The sequence below is a fragment of the Schistocerca piceifrons genome, chromosome X, assembly GCF_021461385.2.
Source record: "Schistocerca piceifrons isolate TAMUIC-IGC-003096 chromosome X, iqSchPice1.1, whole genome shotgun sequence".
NCBI classification, from domain to species: Eukaryota; Metazoa; Arthropoda; class Insecta; order Orthoptera; family Acrididae; genus Schistocerca; species Schistocerca piceifrons.
The window spans coordinates 842531897-842549304 of NC_060149.1; the positions used below are offsets into that span (position 1 = coordinate 842531897).

General features: G+C 61.2%; 1 protein-coding gene across 1 annotated transcript; it reads left to right on the top strand.

Annotated features, from left to right (window-relative positions):
• The first annotated feature begins 3452 nt into the window (after nt 1-3452).
• Nucleotides 3453-16952, top strand: LOC124722734 (mucin-17-like). The gene has a single exon (XM_047247874.1). The coding sequence runs from the start codon at nt 3453-3455 to the stop codon at nt 16950-16952; it is 13500 nt and encodes a 4499-aa protein (XP_047103830.1).
• Nucleotides 16953-17408: the final 456 nt, after the last annotated feature.

Genomic DNA, 17408 nt, shown 5'->3' on the forward strand with positions numbered 1-17408 from the left:
GAGAACAATAAGGTGCACGGCATTGCAAGGCAGCATAGCCTGCCTTTAGGCAGCGTTGGCACGCCTGCTCGTATTTAAAAATTGGATGTGGTTGTTCATTCGGACTAACCGAACTGGCAATAAAATGCGCCACCTCCTCTCGCAACATCGCGAGTTGTGTGGCATCATACAACGAGGCGGGTGATGCTATCTTTACCTCTCCTCCAACATACGGGTCGATTCCACGTATAAATACGTCAATCGAGCGGGCTTCCGCCTGCTCAATTAACACCTCGTTACGGATGGGGCCGAACCCAGCGTGCGGCAAGCCACAGCGCGGATTCGGTCAGCAAATGCCTCTACATCCTCCTCTTGCTTCTGGCGGAGGGTGGACAACTTGTCCCTGTAATAGCGGGCGTCACGTCTGTCCAAATCTCTCTCTCTTTCAACCCAGCTTCTAACGTGGCAAAAGAGGTGGTGTCCCTAAGGGTGTGAACTGATTCGATACAGGTACGGGCGTCACCTGACAAATTAAAGTGGAGTGCAGTTAATAGGAAATCGTTTGGCCAAGCGCAAGCGCCGCCTACACCTCGGACAGTTTGTAGAAAGGAATTTATTTGATCATTAGGTTTTCCAGACAATGCCGGAATGAAATCGACTGTATCAACACATGAGTAACTGCTGATGATTCAACACGTGATTTTCAAAGTGGTTCTTTGCTTTGTAACGTGACTGATCTGCAGCAACTAGCCGCCAGGCAGAAGGCACTACCGTACATCAAGTGAAAAATAAAAATCAAATTTTATACTATTAAATCCATTGAGTATCGGCCCCCACTGTACAATACATTCAAACAACAGAAACTAGCTACACCCCTCCCAAACATAGGAGCTAGTGCTGCTACTCTTCCTTGTGTCATTGTTCCCAGCACCACGATGCTCAGTCGCCGGCGGAGCTTCTACATGGCCTGCTCCACCGCATGCCGCTCCAGGTACTGCACCCACCGAAGCGCATGCCACTTCCCACTCTCCAGAAGAATCGCTTTACGCATAATGATTCTATTTATTTCAGAGATTTTGATGGCACCAGGCACTGGGAGAGGTGAAAGATTCTTCGAAATTTGAGCGCTTGGTTGAATTTAATTCAAGTTCCTGCTAGGTTGATGCGCCGCCATGAGAACCAGATTCTTGCTTTTCGATTGCGAGATTCATCCGCAGAGTTTCTGTCCATATTCACATCCTACCAGGATCTTGGGACCGGCGTGGCCACCCTGGGGGCCTCTTTGGCACCACCTATGGTGAAAAGCGACAGAGCATTTCATGTTTATACACTGCTGGCCACCGTAAATGCAACACCAAGAGACAAGAGGTAGCACAACATGATTTATTTTGTAGATAACATGTTGACCAAGTATCAAATGATTTCGTTTACAGACGTTTGTGACATGTGGTTCCTGCCAGAATCAGCCAGAGTAGCCGCCATTGTTGGAGATCACCGCTGCCACACGGTTGGTTGTTTGTTTGTTTGAGGTTAGAGGGACCAAACAGCAAGGTCATCAGTCCCTTGTTTCAAATAGAATCCATTCTGCTAACGGGACATCTCAGAAAAGTCAGAACAATAAAACGGAAAAAGGGGAAACGTAAAAGGGCAGTCACGTTGTCATTAGTGAAAACTAATGTGGGAAGTTGGCAAGAGAACGAACCCAACACTATGCTGAAGCAGCATAGGCAAGACCACCTGTGACAAAAGGTACAACTGCTATAATGCAGAAAGTACGTATGGGAATAGAAAAAATTACCAAGCCTTAAAAAGAAGGGGTAAAAACAGAGTAAAAGGGAAAGAAAAGAGGATTCCGGTCAGGGAGGTGAATCGGGAATCTCTGAACACTGCCTACAGTGGGAGACACCCAAACACTCACCGCCCTGCCCCAACACCAGAGGGAGATTAAAAACTTTAAAACTGAGAATAAAAACCACTCTCCCGGAGGAAACCTAGAACCAGAGAGACCATCCGGGAATCGTCAGCCAACATCAAAGGTAAAGTGTGGGGGAGTCTGTACTTAGCACGCAGAGCCAAAAGAAGGGGGGCATTCAACCAAAATGTGGGCCACTGACTGGAAGGCTCCACAACCACATAGCGGGGGTGCTGCCACACGTCTCGGCATTGAGTCAAAGAGACGTTGGATGTGTTCCTGGGGTACAGCAGCCCAAGCAGCTTCCACACGTTGCCAAAGATCTGGTGTGGCAGCTGGGGATGTAATCTGGGTCACTCGTTGAGCAACCATGGACCACATGTTTTCTATCGGCGAAAGATCCGGAGAGCGAGCCGGCCAGGGAAGCAATTCAATCTGGTTATTGACGAAGAACCTTTGGACAATGCGTGCCACGTGTGGTCGCGCCTTATCCTGTTGAAATATGGCTGTGGCCGAGCCCTAAAGGTAAGGAAAGACAACTTGCTCTAGCACCTCGGATATGTAGCGCCGGCTATTAAAAGTACCGGCAATACGTACTAGACACGTGCGAGAGTAATATCCAATACCGCCCCATACCATAATACCCGGTGCAAGACCAGTGTGGCGGTACATAATGCAGCTGTCCAGCATCCTCTCTCCACGGTGTCTCCACACTCGAATCCGACCATCGTGGTGCTGCAGACAGAAACGTGCCTCGTCAGTAAAGACAACGTCATTCCATTCTGCCGTCCACATCCGTCTGTCATCACACCATTGGCGACGGAGGTGTCTGTGGTTCTGCGTCAATGGTAGACGAAGCAATCGACGTCTTGCGGACAGACCACTCTGTTGTAAACGGCGTCGAATGGTACGCGCAGACACTGAATGATGCGTTACAGACGCAATGTGCTGTGCTATGGTTCGGGATGTCACTGAGCGATCCGTCACTGCCATGCGCACAATTTGCCTATCAGCACGTGCAGTGGTGCACCGAGGTGAATGCGATATACAATGTCGGGCCGTCGTACCCTCCTGCATCCAACGGTCACATATCCGCATTACAGTTGTTTGGTTTCGTCCAACACCACTAGCGATTTCTCTGTATGATAATCCACAATCTCGGTAAGCCACTATCCTTCCTCTGTCGAACTGATACTTGATCAAAAGATGTTCGCTGTTGTCTACGAGGCATAACTGATCGTCTTGTGAAACAACCACAAGGTAAACACGTGCCGAACGTACACTCGTCGAAATCGCCAAGCCTTAAATGGCGCTATGAGGTGGCGCAACAGGCGCGCGTGATGTGCGTCTGCGCTGAAATTCTAATCAGTTGCATATCTCATCGCTGCAAACCCATGGTGTAAATTTCACTTGATTCGGATGCTTCCTTCAGGGTGTTGCATTTACGGTGGCCAGCAGTGTAATTAAAGGAGATAATTGCTTTTAAAATCAGTCAGTTTATAACAATATATAAAGTGTGATGGAGGTGAATTATTGTGTCATTAATCATCGGTAAAGGGCTATGATTCTTCTCTTTGCAAACTTGGTACTCTTCGTGCGTGAAAGAAATTCTTATGCGTTCGTAGCTGGGAAGCCCGGCGGCCAGGTGGACACAGGTAGTGCGGCGGTCGCGCGCCTATGCCAACACGCCGCAGACACCACCAACACGCCGCAGACACCACCAACACGCCGCAGACACCACCAACACGCCGCAGACACCACCAACACGCCGCAGACACCACCAACACGCCGCAGACACCACCAACACGCCGCAGACACCACCAACACGCCGCAGACACCACCAACACGCCGCAGACACCACCAACACGCCGCAGACACCACCAACACGCCGCAGACACCACCAACACGCCGCAGACACCACCAACACGCCGCAGACACCACCAACACGCCGCAGACACCACCAACACGCCGCAGACACCACCAACACGCCGCAGACACCACCAACACGCCGCAGACACCACCAACACGCCGCAGACACCACCAACACGCCGCAGACACCACCAACACGCCGCAGACACCACCAACACGCCGCAGACACCACCAACACGCCGCAGACACCACCAACACGCCGCAGACACCACCAACACGCCGCAGACACCACCAACACGCCGCAGACACCACCAACACGCCGCAGACACCACCAACACGCCGCAGACACCACCAACACGCCGCAGACACCACCAACACGCCGCAGACACCACCAACACGCCGCAGACACCACCAACACGCCGCAGACACCACCAACACGCCGCAGACACCACCAACACGCCGCAGACACCACCAACACGCCGCAGACACCACCAACACGCCGCAGACACCACCAACACGCCGCAGACACCACCAACACGCCGCAGACACCACCAACACGCCGCAGACACCACCAACACGCCGCAGACACCACCAACACGCCGCAGACACCACCAACACGCCGCAGACACCACCAACACGCCGCAGACACCACCAACACGCCGCAGACACCACCAACACGCCGCAGACACCACCAACACGCCGCAGACACCACCAACACGCCGCAGACACCACCAACACGCCGCAGACACCACCAACACGCCGCAGACACCACCAACACGCCGCAGACACCACCAACACGCCGCAGACACCACCAACACGCCGCAGACACCACCAACACGCCGCAGACACCACCAACACGCCGCAGACACCACCAACACGCCGCAGACACCACCAACACGCCGCAGACACCACCAACACGCCGCAGACACCACCAACACGCCGCAGACACCACCAACACGCCGCAGACACCACCAACACGCCGCAGACACCACCAACACGCCGCAGACACCACCAACACGCCGCAGACACCACCAACACGCCGCAGACACCACCAACACGCCGCAGACACCACCAACACGCCGCAGACACCACCAACACGCCGCAGACACCACCAACACGCCGCAGACACCACCAACACGCCGCAGACACCACCAACACGCCGCAGACACCACCAACACGCCGCAGACACCACCAACACGCCGCAGACACCACCAACACGCCGCAGACACCACCAACACGCCGCAGACACCACCAACACGCCGCAGACACCACCAACACGCCGCAGACACCACCAACACGCCGCAGACACCACCAACACGCCGCAGACACCACCAACACGCCGCAGACACCACCAACACGCCGCAGACACCACCAACACGCCGCAGACACCACCAACACGCCGCAGACACCACCAACACGCCGCAGACACCACCAACACGCCGCAGACACCACCAACACGCCGCAGACACCACCAACACGCCGCAGACACCACCAACACGCCGCAGACACCACCAACACGCCGCAGACACCACCAACACGCCGCAGACACCACCAACACGCCGCAGACACCACCAACACGCCGCAGACACCACCAACACGCCGCAGACACCACCAACACGCCGCAGACACCACCAACACGCCGCAGACACCACCAACACGCCGCAGACACCACCAACACGCCGCAGACACCACCAACACGCCGCAGACACCACCAACACGCCGCAGACACCACCAACACGCCGCAGACACCACCAACACGCCGCAGACACCACCAACACGCCGCAGACACCACCAACACGCCGCAGACACCACCAACACGCCGCAGACACCACCAACACGCCGCAGACACCACCAACACGCCGCAGACACCACCAACACGCCGCAGACACCACCAACACGCCGCAGACACCACCAACACGCCGCAGACACCACCAACACGCCGCAGACACCACCAACACGCCGCAGACACCACCAACACGCCGCAGACACCACCAACACGCCGCAGACACCACCAACACGCCGCAGACACCACCAACACGCCGCAGACACCACCAACACGCCGCAGACACCACCAACACGCCGCAGACACCACCAACACGCCGCAGACACCACCAACACGCCGCAGACACCACCAACACGCCGCAGACACCACCAACACGCCGCAGACACCACCAACACGCCGCAGACACCACCAACACGCCGCAGACACCACCAACACGCCGCAGACACCACCAACACGCCGCAGACACCACCAACACGCCGCAGACACCACCAACACGCCGCAGACACCACCAACACGCCGCAGACACCACCAACACGCCGCAGACACCACCAACACGCCGCAGACACCACCAACACGCCGCAGACACCACCAACACGCCGCAGACACCACCAACACGCCGCAGACACCACCAACACGCCGCAGACACCACCAACACGCCGCAGACACCACCAACACGCCGCAGACACCACCAACACGCCGCAGACACCACCAACACGCCGCAGACACCACCAACACGCCGCAGACACCACCAACACGCCGCAGACACCACCAACACGCCGCAGACACCACCAACACGCCGCAGACACCACCAACACGCCGCAGACACCACCAACACGCCGCAGACACCACCAACACGCCGCAGACACCACCAACACGCCGCAGACACCACCAACACGCCGCAGACACCACCAACACGCCGCAGACACCACCAACACGCCGCAGACACCACCAACACGCCGCAGACACCACCAACACGCCGCAGACACCACCAACACGCCGCAGACACCACCAACACGCCGCAGACACCACCAACACGCCGCAGACACCACCAACACGCCGCAGACACCACCAACACGCCGCAGACACCACCAACACGCCGCAGACACCACCAACACGCCGCAGACACCACCAACACGCCGCAGACACCACCAACACGCCGCAGACACCACCAACACGCCGCAGACACCACCAACACGCCGCAGACACCACCAACACGCCGCAGACACCACCAACACGCCGCAGACACCACCAACACGCCGCAGACACCACCAACACGCCGCAGACACCACCAACACGCCGCAGACACCACCAACACGCCGCAGACACCACCAACACGCCGCAGACACCACCAACACGCCGCAGACACCACCAACACGCCGCAGACACCACCAACACGCCGCAGACACCACCAACACGCCGCAGACACCACCAACACGCCGCAGACACCACCAACACGCCGCAGACACCACCAACACGCCGCAGACACCACCAACACGCCGCAGACACCACCAACACGCCGCAGACACCACCAACACGCCGCAGACACCACCAACACGCCGCAGACACCACCAACACGCCGCAGACACCACCAACACGCCGCAGACACCACCAACACGCCGCAGACACCACCAACACGCCGCAGACACCACCAACACGCCGCAGACACCACCAACACGCCGCAGACACCACCAACACGCCGCAGACACCACCAACACGCCGCAGACACCACCAACACGCCGCAGACACCACCAACACGCCGCAGACACCACCAACACGCCGCAGACACCACCAACACGCCGCAGACACCACCAACACGCCGCAGACACCACCAACACGCCGCAGACACCACCAACACGCCGCAGACACCACCAACACGCCGCAGACACCACCAACACGCCGCAGACACCACCAACACGCCGCAGACACCACCAACACGCCGCAGACACCACCAACACGCCGCAGACACCACCAACACGCCGCAGACACCACCAACACGCCGCAGACACCACCAACACGCCGCAGACACCACCAACACGCCGCAGACACCACCAACACGCCGCAGACACCACCAACACGCCGCAGACACCACCAACACGCCGCAGACACCACCAACACGCCGCAGACACCACCAACACGCCGCAGACACCACCAACACGCCGCAGACACCACCAACACGCCGCAGACACCACCAACACGCCGCAGACACCACCAACACGCCGCAGACACCACCAACACGCCGCAGACACCACCAACACGCCGCAGACACCACCAACACGCCGCAGACACCACCAACACGCCGCAGACACCACCAACACGCCGCAGACACCACCAACACGCCGCAGACACCACCAACACGCCGCAGACACCACCAACACGCCGCAGACACCACCAACACGCCGCAGACACCACCAACACGCCGCAGACACCACCAACACGCCGCAGACACCACCAACACGCCGCAGACACCACCAACACGCCGCAGACACCACCAACACGCCGCAGACACCACCAACACGCCGCAGACACCACCAACACGCCGCAGACACCACCAACACGCCGCAGACACCACCAACACGCCGCAGACACCACCAACACGCCGCAGACACCACCAACACGCCGCAGACACCACCAACACGCCGCAGACACCACCAACACGCCGCAGACACCACCAACACGCCGCAGACACCACCAACACGCCGCAGACACCACCAACACGCCGCAGACACCACCAACACGCCGCAGACACCACCAACACGCCGCAGACACCACCAACACGCCGCAGACACCACCAACACGCCGCAGACACCACCAACACGCCGCAGACACCACCAACACGCCGCAGACACCACCAACACGCCGCAGACACCACCAACACGCCGCAGACACCACCAACACGCCGCAGACACCACCAACACGCCGCAGACACCACCAACACGCCGCAGACACCACCAACACGCCGCAGACACCACCAACACGCCGCAGACACCACCAACACGCCGCAGACACCACCAACACGCCGCAGACACCACCAACACGCCGCAGACACCACCAACACGCCGCAGACACCACCAACACGCCGCAGACACCACCAACACGCCGCAGACACCACCAACACGCCGCAGACACCACCAACACGCCGCAGACACCACCAACACGCCGCAGACACCACCAACACGCCGCAGACACCACCAACACGCCGCAGACACCACCAACACGCCGCAGACACCACCAACACGCCGCAGACACCACCAACACGCCGCAGACACCACCAACACGCCGCAGACACCACCAACACGCCGCAGACACCACCAACACGCCGCAGACACCACCAACACGCCGCAGACACCACCAACACGCCGCAGACACCACCAACACGCCGCAGACACCACCAACACGCCGCAGACACCACCAACACGCCGCAGACACCACCAACACGCCGCAGACACCACCAACACGCCGCAGACACCACCAACACGCCGCAGACACCACCAACACGCCGCAGACACCACCAACACGCCGCAGACACCACCAACACGCCGCAGACACCACCAACACGCCGCAGACACCACCAACACGCCGCAGACACCACCAACACGCCGCAGACACCACCAACACGCCGCAGACACCACCAACACGCCGCAGACACCACCAACACGCCGCAGACACCACCAACACGCCGCAGACACCACCAACACGCCGCAGACACCACCAACACGCCGCAGACACCACCAACACGCCGCAGACACCACCAACACGCCGCAGACACCACCAACACGCCGCAGACACCACCAACACGCCGCAGACACCACCAACACGCCGCAGACACCACCAACACGCCGCAGACACCACCAACACGCCGCAGACACCACCAACACGCCGCAGACACCACCAACACGCCGCAGACACCACCAACACGCCGCAGACACCACCAACACGCCGCAGACACCACCAACACGCCGCAGACACCACCAACACGCCGCAGACACCACCAACACGCCGCAGACACCACCAACACGCCGCAGACACCACCAACACGCCGCAGACACCACCAACACGCCGCAGACACCACCAACACGCCGCAGACACCACCAACACGCCGCAGACACCACCAACACGCCGCAGACACCACCAACACGCCGCAGACACCACCAACACGCCGCAGACACCACCAACACGCCGCAGACACCACCAACACGCCGCAGACACCACCAACACGCCGCAGACACCACCAACACGCCGCAGACACCACCAACACGCCGCAGACACCACCAACACGCCGCAGACACCACCAACACGCCGCAGACACCACCAACACGCCGCAGACACCACCAACACGCCGCAGACACCACCAACACGCCGCAGACACCACCAACACGCCGCAGACACCACCAACACGCCGCAGACACCACCAACACGCCGCAGACACCACCAACACGCCGCAGACACCACCAACACGCCGCAGACACCACCAACACGCCGCAGACACCACCAACACGCCGCAGACACCACCAACACGCCGCAGACACCACCAACACGCCGCAGACACCACCAACACGCCGCAGACACCACCAACACGCCGCAGACACCACCAACACGCCGCAGACACCACCAACACGCCGCAGACACCACCAACACGCCGCAGACACCACCAACACGCCGCAGACACCACCAACACGCCGCAGACACCACCAACACGCCGCAGACACCACCAACACGCCGCAGACACCACCAACACGCCGCAGACACCACCAACACGCCGCAGACACCACCAACACGCCGCAGACACCACCAACACGCCGCAGACACCACCAACACGCCGCAGACACCACCAACACGCCGCAGACACCACCAACACGCCGCAGACACCACCAACACGCCGCAGACACCACCAACACGCCGCAGACACCACCAACACGCCGCAGACACCACCAACACGCCGCAGACACCACCAACACGCCGCAGACACCACCAACACGCCGCAGACACCACCAACACGCCGCAGACACCACCAACACGCCGCAGACACCACCAACACGCCGCAGACACCACCAACACGCCGCAGACACCACCAACACGCCGCAGACACCACCAACACGCCGCAGACACCACCAACACGCCGCAGACACCACCAACACGCCGCAGACACCACCAACACGCCGCAGACACCACCAACACGCCGCAGACACCACCAACACGCCGCAGACACCACCAACACGCCGCAGACACCACCAACACGCCGCAGACACCACCAACACGCCGCAGACACCACCAACACGCCGCAGACACCACCAACACGCCGCAGACACCACCAACACGCCGCAGACACCACCAACACGCCGCAGACACCACCAACACGCCGCAGACACCACCAACACGCCGCAGACACCACCAACACGCCGCAGACACCACCAACACGCCGCAGACACCACCAACACGCCGCAGACACCACCAACACGCCGCAGACACCACCAACACGCCGCAGACACCACCAACACGCCGCAGACACCACCAACACGCCGCAGACACCACCAACACGCCGCAGACACCACCAACACGCCGCAGACACCACCAACACGCCGCAGACACCACCAACACGCCGCAGACACCACCAACACGCCGCAGACACCACCAACACGCCGCAGACACCACCAACACGCCGCAGACACCACCAACACGCCGCAGACACCACCAACACGCCGCAGACACCACCAACACGCCGCAGACACCACCAACACGCCGCAGACACCACCAACACGCCGCAGACACCACCAACACGCCGCAGACACCACCAACACGCCGCAGACACCACCAACACGCCGCAGACACCACCAACACGCCGCAGACACCACCAACACGCCGCAGACACCACCAACACGCCGCAGACACCACCAACACGCCGCAGACACCACCAACACGCCGCAGACACCACCAACACGCCGCAGACACCACCAACACGCCGCAGACACCACCAACACGCCGCAGACACCACCAACACGCCGCAGACACCACCAACACGCCGCAGACACCACCAACACGCCGCAGACACCACCAACACGCCGCAGACACCACCAACACGCCGCAGACACCACCAACACGCCGCAGACACCACCAACACGCCGCAGACACCACCAACACGCCGCAGACACCACCAACACGCCGCAGACACCACCAACACGCCGCAGACACCACCAACACGCCGCAGACACCACCAACACGCCGCAGACACCACCAACACGCCGCAGACACCACCAACACGCCGCAGACACCACCAACACGCCGCAGACACCACCAACACGCCGCAGACACCACCAACACGCCGCAGACACCACCAACACGCCGCAGACACCACCAACACGCCGCAGACACCACCAACACGCCGCAGACACCACCAACACGCCGCAGACACCACCAACACGCCGCAGACACCACCAACACGCCGCAGACACCACCAACACGCCGCAGACACCACCAACACGCCGCAGACACCACCAACACGCCGCAGACACCACCAACACGCCGCAGACACCACCAACACGCCGCAGACACCACCAACACGCCGCAGACACCACCAACACGCCGCAGACACCACCAACACGCCGCAGACACCACCAACACGCCGCAGACACCACCAACACGCCGCAGACACCACCAACACGCCGCAGACACCACCAACACGCCGCAGACACCACCAACACGCCGCAGACACCACCAACACGCCGCAGACACCACCAACACGCCGCAGACACCACCAACACGCCGCAGACACCACCAACACGCCGCAGACACCACCAACACGCCGCAGACACCACCAACACGCCGCAGACACCACCAACACGCCGCAGACACCACCAACACGCCGCAGACACCACCAACACGCCGCAGACACCACCAACACGCCGCAGACACCACCAACACGCCGCAGACACCACCAACACGCCGCAGACACCACCAACACGCCGCAGACACCACCAACACGCCGCAGACACCACCAACACGCCGCAGACACCACCAACACGCCGCAGACACCACCAACACGCCGCAGACACCACCAACACGCCGCAGACACCACCAACACGCCGCAGACACCACCAACACGCCGCAGACACCACCAACACGCCGCAGACACCACCAACACGCCGCAGACACCACCAACACGCCGCAGACACCACCAACACGCCGCAGACACCACCAACACGCCGCAGACACCACCAACACGCCGCAGACACCACCAACACGCCGCAGACACCACCAACACGCCGCAGACACCACCAACACGCCGCAGACACCACCAACACGCCGCAGACACCACCAACACGCCGCAGACACCACCAACACGCCGCAGACACCACCAACACGCCGCAGACACCACCAACACGCCGCAGACACCACCAACACGCCGCAGACACCACCAACACGCCGCAGACACCACCAACACGCCGCAGACACCACCAACACGCCGCAGACACCACCAACACGCCGCAGACACCACCAACACGCCGCAGACACCACCAACACGCCGCAGACACCACCAACACGCCGCAGACACCACCAACACGCCGCAGACACCACCAACACGCCGCAGACACCACCAACACGCCGCAGACACCACCAACACGCCGCAGACACCACCAACACGCCGCAGACACCACCAACACGCCGCAGACACCACCAACACGCCGCAGACACCACCAACACGCCGCAGACACCACCAACACGCCGCAGACACCACCAACACGCCGCAGACACCACCAACACGCCGCAGACACCACCAACACGCCGCAGACACCACCAACACGCCGCAGACACCACCAACACGCCGCAGACACCACCAACACGCCGCAGACACCACCAACACGCCGCAGACACCACCAACACGCCGCAGACACCACCAACACGCCGCAGACACCACCAACACGCCGCAGACACCACCAACACGCCGCAGACACCACCAACACGCCGCAGACACCACCAACACGCCGCAGACACCACCAACACGCCGCAGACACCACCAACACGCCGCAGACACCACCAACACGCCGCAGACACCACCAACACGCCGCAGACACCACCAACACGCCGCAGACACCACCAACACGCCGCAGACACCACCAACACGCCGCAGACACCACCAACACGCCGCAGACACCACCAACACGCCGCAGACACCACCAACACGCCGCAGACACCACCAACACGCCGCAGACACCACCAACACGCCGCAGACACCACCAACACGCCGCAGACACCACCAACACGCCGCAGACACCACCAACACGCCGCAGACACCACCAACACGCCGCAGACACCACCAACACGCCGCAGACACCACCAACACGCCGCAGACACCACCAACACGCCGCAGACACCACCAACACGCCGCAGACACCACCAACACGCCGCAGACACCACCAACACGCCGCAGACACCACCAACACGCCGCAGACACCACCAACACGCCGCAGACACCACCAACACGCCGCAGACACCACCAACACGCCGCAGACACCACCAACACGCCGCAGACACCACCAACACGCCGCAGACACCACCAACACGCCGCAGACACCACCAACACGCCGCAGACACCACCAACACGCCGCAGACACCACCAACACGCCGCAGACACCACCAACACGCCGCAGACACCACCAACACGCCGCAGACACCACCAACACGCCGCAGACACCACCAACACGCCGCAGACACCACCAACACGCCGCAGACACCACCAACACGCCGCAGACACCACCAACACGCCGCAGACACCACCAACACGCCGCAGACACCACCAACACGCCGCAGACACCACCAACACGCCGCAGACACCACCAACACGCCGCAGACACCACCAACACGCCGCAGACACCACCAACACGCCGCAGACACCACCAACACGCCGCAGACACCACCAACACGCCGCAGACACCACCAACACGCCGCAGACACCACCAACACGCCGCAGACACCACCAACACGCCGCAGACACCACCAACACGCCGCAGACACCACCAACACGCCGCAGACACCACCAACACGCCGCAGACACCACCAACACGCCGCAGACACCACCAACACGCCGCAGACACCACCAACACGCCGCAGACACCACCAACACGCCGCAGACACCACCAACACGCCGCAGACACCACCAACACGCCGCAGACACCACCAACACGCCGCAGACACCACCAACACGCCGCAGACACCACCAACACGCCGCAGACACCACCAACACGCCGCAGACACCACCAACACGCCGCAGACACCACCAACACGCCGCAGACACCACCAACACGCCGCAGACACCACCAACACGCCGCAGACACCACCAACACGCCGCAGACACCACCAACACGCCGCAGACACCACCAACACGCCGCAGACACCACCAACACGCCGCAGACACCACCAACACGCCGCAGACACCACCAACACGCCGCAGACACCACCAACACGCCGCAGACACCACCAACACGCCGCAGACACCACCAACACGCCGCAGACACCACCAACACGCCGCAGACACCACCAACACGCCGCAGACACCACCAACACGCCGCAGACACCACCAACACGCCGCAGACACCACCAACACGCCGCAGACACCACCAACACGCCGCAGACACCACCAACACGCCGCAGACACCACCAACACGCCGCAGACACCACCAACACGCCGCAGACACCACCAACACGCCGCAGACACCACCAACACGCCGCAGACACCACCAACACGCCGCAGACACCACCAACACGCCGCAGACACCACCAACACGCCGCAGACACCACCAACACGCCGCAGACACCACCAACACGCCGCAGACACCACCAACACGCCGCAGACACCACCAACACGCCGCAGACACCACCAACACGCCGCAGACACCACCAACACGCCGCAGACACCACCAACACGCCGCAGACACCACCAACACGCCGCAGACACCACCAACACGCCGCAGACACCACCAACACGCCGCAGACACCACCAACACGCCGCAGACACCACCAACACGCCGCAGACACCACCAACACGCCGCAGACACCACCAACACGCCGCAGACACCACCAACACGCCGCAGACACCACCAACACGCCGCAGACACCACCAACACGCCGCAGACACCACCAACACGCCGCAGACACCACCAACACGCCGCAGACACCACCAACACGCCGCAGACACCACCAACACGCCGCAGACACCACCAACACGCCGCAGACACCACCAACACGCCGCAGACACCACCAACACGCCGCAGACACCACCAACACGCCGCAGACACCACCAACACGCCGCAGACACCACCAACACGCCGCAGACACCACCAACACGCCGCAGACACCACCAACACGCCGCAGACACCACCAACACGCCGCAGACACCACCAACACGCCGCAGACACCACCAACACGCCGCAGACACCACCAACACGCCGCAGACACCACCAACACGCCGCAGACACCACCAACACGCCGCAGACACCACCAACACGCCGCAGACACCACCAACACGCCGCAGACACCACCAACACGCCGCAGACACCACCAACACGCCGCAGACACCACCAACACGCCGCAGACACCACCAACACGCCGCAGACACCACCAACACGCCGCAGACACCACCAACACGCCGCAGACACCACCAACACGCCGCAGACACCACCAACACGCCGCAGACACCACCAACACGCCGCAGACACCACCAACACGCCGCAGACACCACCAACACGCCGCAGACACCACCAACACGCCGCAGACACCACCAACACGCCGCAGACACCACCAACACGCCGCAGACACCACCAACACGCCGCAGACACCACCAACACGCCGCAGACACCACCAACACGCCGCAGACACCACCAACACGCCGCAGACACCACCAACACGCCGCAGACACCACCAACACGCCGCAGACACCACCAACACGCCGCAGACACCACCAACACGCCGCAGACACCACCAACACGCCGCAGACACCACCAACACGCCGCAGACACCACCAACACGCCGCAGACACCACCAACACGCCGCAGACACCACCAACACGCCGCAGACACCACCAACACGCCGCAGACACCACCAACACGCCGCAGACACCACCAACACGCCGCAGACACCACCAACACGCCGCAGACACCACCAACACGCCGCAGACACCACCAACACGCCGCAGACACCACCAACACGCCGCAGACACCACCAACACGCCGCAGACACCAACACGCTGCAGACACCAACACGCTGCAGACACCAACACGCTGCAGACACCAACACGCTGCAGACACCAACACGCTGCAGACACCAACACGCTGCAGACGGAAGCCGTGGACATTCGCACGCGTGCCCGAGGCAGCGGAAATGACAAACTTAGAGCGAAAAACAGTTTTGTCACGATTCTAGGTAACGCGGAGAGAGCGGCGAGTTGAATAGCAACAACACGACTTTAGTGTCCAAGAATCTCGAGTGGCCCGGTGAATTTTGGCCGTTTCCCGCGAGCAGAACACCTGGGAACGTAGCGGCAATACTCAGAGGGAGAAGTCTTGGGTTATTTCTATACTGTCTCGCACAGAGTGTGGCTCTCTTTTCCTCGCGGAATGTGACGACAAGGAGGGAGGAAATTTTGAAAGGGACTTCTTCATTGGTAAGAATCCAACGTCGGCTTTGAAAAATAGTACGAGCTACGTAATTTGTGGAAGGGCGGAGACAAAATGCTGGAGGGGAGCGGCTCTCTCCAGGTGCGAGGAGCGCACTGGTGACTAGTATTTTGGCATTCCGAATTTTGCTTCGGAGGAGGCAGGAGTTCACTCTTGACTGCTTCCGATAAGTCGCAACGATTCTCTTATCGCGTGTCTTGAG